This window comes from Camelina sativa, chromosome 8 (assembly GCF_030686135.1).
Source record: "Camelina sativa cultivar CO46 ecotype springtype chromosome 8, ASM3068613v1".
Taxonomy (NCBI): domain Eukaryota; kingdom Viridiplantae; phylum Streptophyta; class Magnoliopsida; order Brassicales; family Brassicaceae; genus Camelina; species Camelina sativa.
The window spans coordinates 29,974,353-29,983,566 of NC_141887.1; the positions used below are offsets into that span (position 1 = coordinate 29,974,353).

At 39.5% G+C, this 9,214-nt stretch overlaps 2 protein-coding genes across 3 annotated transcripts; one reads left to right on the plus strand and one right to left on the minus strand.

Annotated features, from left to right (window-relative positions):
• Positions 1-1,167: 1,167 nt before the first annotated feature.
• On the plus strand, positions 1,168-3,873 carry LOC104768277 (CBL-interacting serine/threonine-protein kinase 15). 2 transcript variants are annotated; one of them, XM_087461506.1, is made up of 2 exons: positions 1,168-1,467; positions 1,927-3,873. In XM_087461506.1, exon 2 carries the CDS (start codon positions 2,376-2,378, stop codon positions 3,657-3,659), a length of 1,284 nt encoding a protein of 427 aa, XP_087317632.1. In that variant the 5' UTR covers positions 1,168-1,467; positions 1,927-2,375; the 3' UTR covers positions 3,660-3,873. The 2 variants fall into 2 exon arrangements, with proteins under 2 accessions (XP_087317632.1, XP_087317633.1); XM_087461507.1 differs by having other exon boundaries at positions 1,243-1,467; positions 1,950-3,873.
• Positions 3,874-5,199: 1,326 nt separating this feature from the next.
• LOC104709029 (CBL-interacting serine/threonine-protein kinase 14) lies at positions 5,200-6,963 on the minus strand (the record flags this gene model as incomplete). Its single annotated transcript, XM_010425694.3, is given in 1 exon segment — positions 5,200-6,963. A coding segment is annotated over 1 exon segment (1,331 nt), but the record flags the coding sequence as incomplete, so codon positions are not given.
• Between the last annotated feature and the right edge of the window lie 2,251 nt (positions 6,964-9,214).

The window sequence follows — 9,214 nt, forward strand, 5'->3', positions numbered from 1 at the left end:
CAGTGCAAGAAGATGGTGTTTGAATACGGGCCCCTGATGCTTGTGGATTTGGAGAAGTTTCTGGAAAAGAAAGACGTCTGCTCTATACTCCGCGTCTGTCCAAGTCCAGCCACCCAAGGTGTCTACATTCCTGCGCTGGAGGTTGAGCCATTGGCAGATTCGTAAAATCGGCACCTCTTGTTTTCCTTGTGAATTGATTCACACACGCCCATGCCAGCATCGATAAAGCTGATTTGGTGACTGATGATCATGTAAATTACTACTACTGATCAAAAATATATATATATATATAAACGTGATTCTTGTGTGCTTTGAAAAACGCTTAAGGCCCATTGTCCATTTTACATATAAGCTTTTTTGGCTAATAATTTTATTATACTTGGCCTTATTGAAATAGTTTCATGTCTCTGTTTCCCTAAGTTTCAAAACGTGTGCGTAGTAACCAAACCATATTCTTCTTCTCAAAAAAACTACTAAAACGTTACCCCGACCCGTTGTGGGTTGGTAGCAGCCAACCTGATTTTGATGTACCAGCCTACGTAACGGGTCCCAGAGACGAATGAATGTCAGACACGTGTAAAAGACAAGAGAGAAAGAGAGCAAGTTGACACGCCTGAGTCACCATATATCTCTTTTTTTTTAGAGTTTAAAAAAAGCTAGCAGCATTGGAGGAGGATATTCTGGCTTACGTGCCACCTCGTCACTATGTACATTATCAAGTTGAAGAATCTTTCATCAAAATTACTAAAAGGTAAATAAATCTGTTTGACTCATTTGGTTCAAAAGTCATAAATATATTATACAACTTATATAGTATACTATATTAGTATGTGAGTCATGATGAAGTAAAGACGATTTGTAACCTTATTTGTTTATCTTATAAAAAAAAAAAAAAACATTTGTTAGGAAAGGAGATTATGTTGAAAACGATACTACAGTAAATGCATATCTCGTGAGCTGGCAAAATTAAAAACAAACAAAAAAAAAGTGTTTGGTGGCAAAAGGTAGCTAATGATGAAAGATAAGAAGAAGAAGAAGTGATAAGTTATAATATTAGCAGTAATTAAACGGAAAAACACACAATTAACCAACCAATAAGCAATTTGCAGACATCAAAAGATGACAAAAAAAAAACGGGTTAGTCCAAAAAGGAAAACAGGTTCCGACCAAAAAAAAAAAGGAAAACAGGTTGGCTCTTCTGTTTCGTTTTAATTAGAAAAAAAAATGAATTTTTACTAAGAATGGCATTTTCGCAAATCCTCCCTTAGTCTGCCAGCCAGCCAACTTGGGGGTTTTGTTCGGCTGCCTTGGTCCTACTATTGTTCTTGTAGTAGTATATATATAGAGAGAGAGGAGGAAGAGAGGGTTTCGTAATCGTCGTCTCTTTTTTCTATTGTCTCTCTCTCTCTCTCTCCCGCATACAACAAAACTTGTCCGCAGCCCCCGCTCGCTCTTATCAAATTTGAGGTAAATTCTTCTTCTACTTGGGAGATTTCGATGCTCTATCTATCGATCTATCTATTCTTGCTTTCTCCTCCTATTGGATCTATTATATTATTATCTCCTGACTCCCTCCGTGACGGAGAAAACCAAATCTGAAGTTAGAAAAAAAAAAAAAAAAAAAAAAGAGGTTGTTTTGTATCTCTGGATCTGTTTGTTTGTTTATATTCTCTCGTTCATAGATGTCCATCTCTCTACTCAATTAGATCATTTACTCTATCGGCTTTGCATCTCTCTGTTTAGGCGGGTATTAGAAGATTGCGACTTTCCTCTGTTTTTTTTTTTCATTCCCAATCCAACAAACCGTGTTGGGGGTTTGGTGGAATTATTGTTTTTTTTTTCTTTCTTTCTCATAAGTGTTTGAAAATTTCATTTGTTTGATTGCTCTCTCTCTCTCTCTCTCTCTCTCTATTATATTTTTTTCAGGAGGTTTGTTTTGTGTAATTAAGGAAGAGTGTGGCAAGCCAAATTACGGATCCAGGGAATGCAGAAACATGTATTTGAAAGCTGAACACAAGTGCTCTCCCACCATCTCTTACATCCCTTCTCCCTTTGGGCCCTTGTCCTCCTCGCTCCTCTTCCCTCATGACACCCGCTTCCTAAACCCTGGTTCCACCACCCTTCTCCCCTGGTTCCATCCCTCCTCCTCCTCTTCTCAGAATGCTAGAAAAAACGCCACTTGGAAGCATGATCTCTGCGAAGACGGTTGATCCTCCTCTTCTCGCCTCCTCCTCCTCCTGAGTCCTCCTGAGTTCATCATCGTACATTTTTTCTTTTTATGTTGTCAGCATTTTAGTATATTCTAGGGTTTTCTTTTTAAAAAAAATTAATATAGTCTACTAGCTAGTCTAGTCTGTGAGTGAGAGAGAGAGTCAATGGAGAAGAAAGGGTCTGTGCTGATGCTCCGTTACGAGGTGGGCAAGTTTCTTGGTCAGGGTACCTTTGCTAAGGTGTACCATGCCAGGCATTTGAAATCTGGTGATAGTGTTGCTATTAAGGTCATCGACAAAGAAAGAATCCTCAAAGTTGGTATGACCGAGCAGATTAAGCGTGAGATCTCTGTCATGCGTCTCCTTAGCCATCCTAACATCGTCGAGCTCCATGAAGTCATGGCCACTAAATCTAAAATCTACTTCGTCATGGACCACGTCAAGGGAGGTGAGCTCTTCAACAAAGTCTCTGCCGGGAAGCTGAGCGAAAACGTTGCAAGAAGCTACTTTCAACAACTTGTACGCGCTGTCAACTACTGTCACAGCCGTGGAGTATGCCACAGGGACTTGAAGCCCGAGAATCTCTTGTTGGACGAGGATGGGAGTCTTAAGGTCTCTGATTTTGGTCTCAGCGCTCTTGCCGACTCTAGAAGGCAGGATGGGTTGCTTCACACCACGTGCGGCACCCCTGCATATGTTGCACCTGAGGTGATAAGCAGGAAAGGCTATGATGGTTTCAAAGCCGATGTCTGGTCCTGTGGAGTCATACTGTTCGTCTTGCTCGCCGGTTATCTCCCGTTCCGTGATTCCAATCTGATGGAGCTGTACAAGAAGATTGGCAAAGCCGAGGTCAAGTTCCCAAACTGGTTTGCTCCTGGGGCAAAGAGATTGCTCAAGAGGATCTTGGATCCCAACTCCAACACCAGAGTATCAACTGAAGAGATAATGAAGAGCTCCTGGTTCCGGAAAGGCCTGCAGCAAGAGCAGAAGAAAGGATCGGTTGATGAAGATGACGTTGACGTTGACGTTGACGCAGAGGCAGAGGCAAACGCTAACGCAAGTGCAGAGAAGGAAAAGAAGCGGTGTATCAACCTGAACGCGTTTGAGATAATATCGCTGTCGACGGGGTTTGATCTCTCGGGGCTGTTCGAGGAGGGAGAGGAGAAGGAGGAGATGAGGTTTACAACGAACAGAGAGGCGTCTGAGATAACAGAGAAGCTGGTGGAGATAGGGAAGGAGCTCAAGATGAAAGTGAGGACCAAGGAACAAGGATGGAAGGTGAAGATGGCGGCTGAGGCTGCAGGGGTGGAAGCGGAGGTGTTTGAGATAGCGCCGAGCTTTCACATGGTGGTTTTGAAGAAGGGCGATGGAGAGACCGCGGAGTATAAGAGAGTCATGAAGGAGAGCATAAGGCCGGCTTTGATCGACATTGCATTGGCTTGGCACTGAAGAAGCATATAGTACTATTCTTTTTCTGTGTGTTCTTTTTAAATATTGTTGTTTTACCAAAAAGTGTTTGTCTAGTTTATGTATTTTTCTCTCGAGTCTCGTCTTTAAGACGTGGTGTTTCTTGTGTTCGAGGAGGCGTGTCTGTGTAATAATAATGATGAACTCATGACATATGTATGAGGAAGGACCAGTTAATTAAGTAGTTTTGAGATTATATGTGTATGCGGACTGAGGGAAAATAAATAAATAAATCTAAGACTTTCGTTTCGAATTATTTTCTTTGTAAAACAAAATGGAACATTTAAATTGCCACATTATTTGTTAAAGATCATGTGTTCATATATGGGTTGGAAAATGTGTTTGATGGTTGGATGATTCTGATTGGCCCGATTCGTAAAACAACGACCCGGAAGGAACAAGCTCAATGAATTTACGGCCTCCAATGAATCACGCTCGGCCCATAATCGGATGGATGGATACACCAACCATACTTTTATCAGTTGGTCAAATCAAAAATCATAGATGAGTGCAGCAGAGTCAATTTTCTAGGTGTCTTGCTTAATCCGGTTCCTACTATTCAGTGGGCCAACAAATTGGATTGAAAGAGAGAGAGATCCAAAGGAAACCACCACCCACTTTTTAAGTAAGAAGACTCTTGCCTTTGGGTGTTTCCTACTTTTCTACACAGCAGTTATGTTTTCTTTTTCTCATGTCGACATGTTAATTACATATAACACCCACAATTAAGTAGTTAATTAATCATAACTGCTAAAGTTGAATTATTGAATAATGGATTCAAAGTGGATACCCCCGGAAAAGAAATTATTGATGAGTGAATTATTGGTGTATACTATATGAACACCACATGTATGCGATAGGATTAATGTTAAAGTCCACCAGCTATAAATTAAAATAGTATTCACAAATGATGTGATGAGGACAGGCTCTCTACTTATCAAAAAAAAAAAAAAGGTGAAAATGTAGTTCATGGCTCAAATATGCACAGTTGGCTTTCACCTATTGACGTCCTTGTACTTGCAATCTCACAGCAGTTACCAGTTTTCAAAACTAACTTTTTATTCAAAAGGTGAATGTGTATGTATAAAAAAATGAGTGGTGGATATAAAATAGCAAATCAAAAAGCAATAAGTAAGAGTGTCTTATACACATAGCATACTTGACATCCGCGGTACGTTAGATCAGTGAAGGTTTTGTTGTTTGATCATCCATGGATGGGCAATGTACTCCAATGAGATCATTTTTATCTGTTTTTTTCCATTGATGTAAAATATAATAGTGATTACATAAGAAGAAAACATACTTATTACCAAATTATCCTTAAAAATAAGGATTTCATGGCTGAAATTATGTCAGAGATATATAATATACTCCGGGCAAAAAAAGAAAACAATTACAGATAGCCCGGGATATTATTTTACTTTTTTTTTTTTTTTTTTTTTTTAAGTTGGGTAATAATTTTTTTTTTTCTTATGAATGATAGATACTGCTGGTTCCTACTAGACTAACCGGCGTCGTATTTACTTGAGATGCCGATGGTTCTTGTGGTTGGTGGTGGTGCATAATGGCGAGGAAGAAAGGCTTGATCGAATCTGTCCACAAATCGCGTCCAGATGCAGCAGTAGTGGTGGCTCTTTGCCTCTTCCTCACCTCGACCATGACAAGCTCGTCCGTTAGCTGCTTTATCTCAACCACCATTGCGAAATTACCATTTTGCCCTTCTATTTTCATCCCCCACGCCTCCTTTTTCGCAACCTCCAGGCTCTCCGCCCCCGCGATCTCCTCCTCCAGCTTCGCCACCACCCTCTCCGCCGTCCACGCCGACACGAACCTCTCAACTCGGTCGTACTTTCTGGCGTCGCCGAACAGACCGGAGAGGTTGAACCCCGGGGATCCGGCGATGATGTCGAAGGCGTTCATCCGCCTATCGATCTCGTCGGCGGGGAGTTTCATATCGGAGTCCTCGAGGTGGAATTTGGACATCCGGTCGTCGTACCCGTGTTTGAACCAGGGATCGTGGATGATCTCCTCGATCGTGATCCTGGTATGCGGGTTGGTGTCAAGCAGCCGGGTGAGGAGGCGGCGGAGATCCGGGGAGGTCCACTTGGGGATGCGGAACTCTCCCTTGTAGATCTTCCGGTACATGACCATGAGATTGTGGTCGTTGAAAGGGAGATACCCCGCGTTGAGGACGAAGAGTATGATCCCGCACGACCAGACGTCGATCTTAGCGCCGTCGTAGCCTTTCTTGGCGAGAACCTCGGGGGCAACGTAAGCCGGGGTACCGCAGAGGGTGTGGAGGAGGCCGTCGGGGCGGATCTGATCGGCGAGAGCGCTGAGGCCGAAATCGGAGATCTTGAGATCGAGCTTGTCGTCGAGGAGGAGATTCTCGGGTTTGAGATCGCGGTGAAAGACGCCGCGGGAATGGCAGTAGCCGACGGCGGAGATGAGCTGCTGGAAATAGCGGCGGCTAAGATCCTCGCAGAACCTGCCCTTGGAGACCTTGGCGAAGAGCTCGCCGCCCTTGGCGAATTCCATGACGAAGAAGATCTTGGATTTGGTGGCGAGGACCTCCAAGAGGCGCACGATACAAGGGTGGCGAAGGCGGTGCATGATAGCGATCTCCCTCTTGATGTTAGCTGGGTTGAGTCCTCCTTTCTGCAGCCGCTGCTTGCTCACCACTTTGATCGCAACGCTCTGGCCCGTCCCTGTGTTCCTCCCGTGGTACACTTTCGCGAACGCCCCGCATCCCACCAGTTTCCCTACCTCGTACTTTCCCAACAGCAATCCACCGCGCCGGTTCTCCGCCGTAAATTCCACCTCCGTCACCGTCGTCGTCTCACGATCTTCCATTTTTTTCTTCTTCTTTTAATTCCGGTACCCACAAACTGAATTCTGTATTATAACCATTGCCGAAGGAATTTTAATCTAACAACAACAACAATACACAGGGTAGAAGAAGATATTATTAAGGAAATACTACAACTTTAGTCTTTAGAGAGAGTGTGTATTGATATTATTAATAGAGAAGCTAAAAAGATTTGAACAAAAATATATATATTAGGGAGGGAGAGGGGATCTCAGTTAGTTAGGTCTTTGAAAAGGCCTGTGGGAGGGGAGAAAACAAAAAGAGACAGACAGATAGAGAGACAAATTTGGGATTTGGATAAGTAAGAGATAAGTCAAGCTCTGTATCGAGTTGTTACATAACATATATATTGCTCTATCTTGAGGTAGGAGATGAGGGTCTTTCTGTAACTTCCTCAGATTCTTCTTCTTCTTCTTTTTTTGGTACAAGACGAAACGTGAGAGATTTTCTGTTAATATAAAAAAATATTAGGACAATAAATATGTATAAAAAAAAGGAAAGAAGAGGACAGTAAGTTGAATTACAACCATACAGGTGTCCTCGTCGGTGTTGTCTTTGCGTGATTTGGTGGTATCTCCCACTGTTTAGGCCTTTTGAAATATATATATAGTAATATTCTTCACATATATACGTCATAGACTAGTACTAGTATATTCGTATCTTCAGCTATTGTTATAAAATTACAATGACTAATTCTTATACAGATAGAGATGATCAAAGAGGATGGTTAAAACGAGATTCATTCTGATTCTGATTTGATACTCGTACACCCCCGCTTAGGAGTGTTCGACGACTACACTTTCTTCCAACAAATACCAATTGTACACTGCTTAGTTGGGTTAATGAACAAAAATATATTCTACATTCGTTTATATCGAGCTCAATTTACTGTCTATACAGTTTTGTTCGTTTTTTTTACTCTACTCTACTCAACTATAACTATAAGTTTCGGAAACACTTTACTCGTTTATATAAATCCTCGAATTAATGTTACTCCAAATCTTGCGTTAACCCTTTAAAATTTCTTTCATTTTTTTTTATTACAATTCTTAAGCTATTTTATTTCTTGCTCAATTGTGTAATTTCTTACAGTTGTTTCTTTCAATATTTGGAGAAATAAATTTTTCTTCTTTTGGAATAACTAATTTCTACTTTTGGAAAACATATGCAAATACTAATTAGAAAATACAGTTGTTTATTTCTATACTTGTTTGAAAATGTCTTGATTGTTATGGGGAAATTAATCTATATTTTTGTATATATATATTTTGATGCTTTTGAAGAATAAGAAGAAATTTTTTTTTGTGTTTAAACTTCAACTAGATTAAGACCCGTGCTAGAGCACAGATTGAAATTCCTTTTATTTATATTATAATTTTAAAATAAAATATAATTTATATGACGGTTTAAAAATTGTAAATTGAAAAACTATTGTAATTTTTTGTTTTTGGTATGAATATGAAAGATGTATTTCGGTGAATGAAGATTTGAATTATTTATATTAAAAACTTGGAAGGATGTTAGGTAAGAATTTTTTTTCAACTGCATAATAAAATCTTGAAAATCATGATTAATTGTGATTAATTGCCAAAATTTTATTTCTTTTTACGCCTAACAGTATATGGTGTAACAATATATAAAATAATCAAATTTTTTTTTTTTGAAAATTGTATAAATCATTGGAATATTTTTTTAAGAAGATTTTTTGGGATATTCTTAATTGTATTCATATAGCCCACAAATTGACCAATTAATCTATTTTTTTTTTGTAACCAACCTATATTTAATCTATAACCTATTTTGTAACCAACTTACAAAAATTATATAGTCTACAAAAAAAATGGTGTACTTACATTTTATTATATAGGGGATTGATTAAGTACTTTCAATATATGTTTCACATTATAAACAATGCCTATGAAAATAATTTTGCTTCATATAATATATATATATATATATATATCTTATTGACAAATAGAATCAAAATGGTTACTATAAATTTTACTTTAATTACTTGGAAAGTCAGCATAATTTTTTTTTTTTTTAAATTAGATATTTGAATTGGTTCCCCTGTCTCAATTGATCACTGTATAGTGTAATACAAACCACTTTTGGTCAATTGATCAAGTTCAATATTTGACATATATAAATTGAATCATCTCAATTGCATTGTCCAACAAGAGATCAATGATCTTTACAGTGGCCGTAAAAATAAGGATTAAGACCATCTCCAGATGGTCGCATGTTTGCTTATTGTCAACTAGAAACCTTGCGTTTGCTAGATTGCTGGCCCAGATTATACGTCTGCGAGCCCACTTTCCAGATTTTCCACTTAAGACTATAAGTCTAGACAATGCTGGTGAATTTACATCCCAAGCGTTTAATGAATATTGTATGTCCATGGGGGTGAGTGTGGAACATCCCGTGGCACATATCCATAGATTAGCAGAATCCTTCATTAAACGTATTCAATTGGTTGCTCGGCCATTGCTTATGAGGTTAAAGCTTCCTGTGTCGGCTTGGGGACACGCAGTATTACATGCAGCTGAGCTTACACGCATCAGGCCATCTAGTGAACATAAGTATTCACCATCCCAATTACTAACGGGTCATGAGCCAGACATATCCCATCTCAAAACTTTCGGGTGTGTCGTCTATGTACCAATTG

What these genes read in the sequence shown, in the direction of transcription:
- LOC104768277 (XM_087461506.1), top strand. Translation starts at nt 2,376, where the DNA reads ATGGAGAAGAAAGGGTCTGTGCTGATGCTCCGTTACGAGGTGGGCAAG.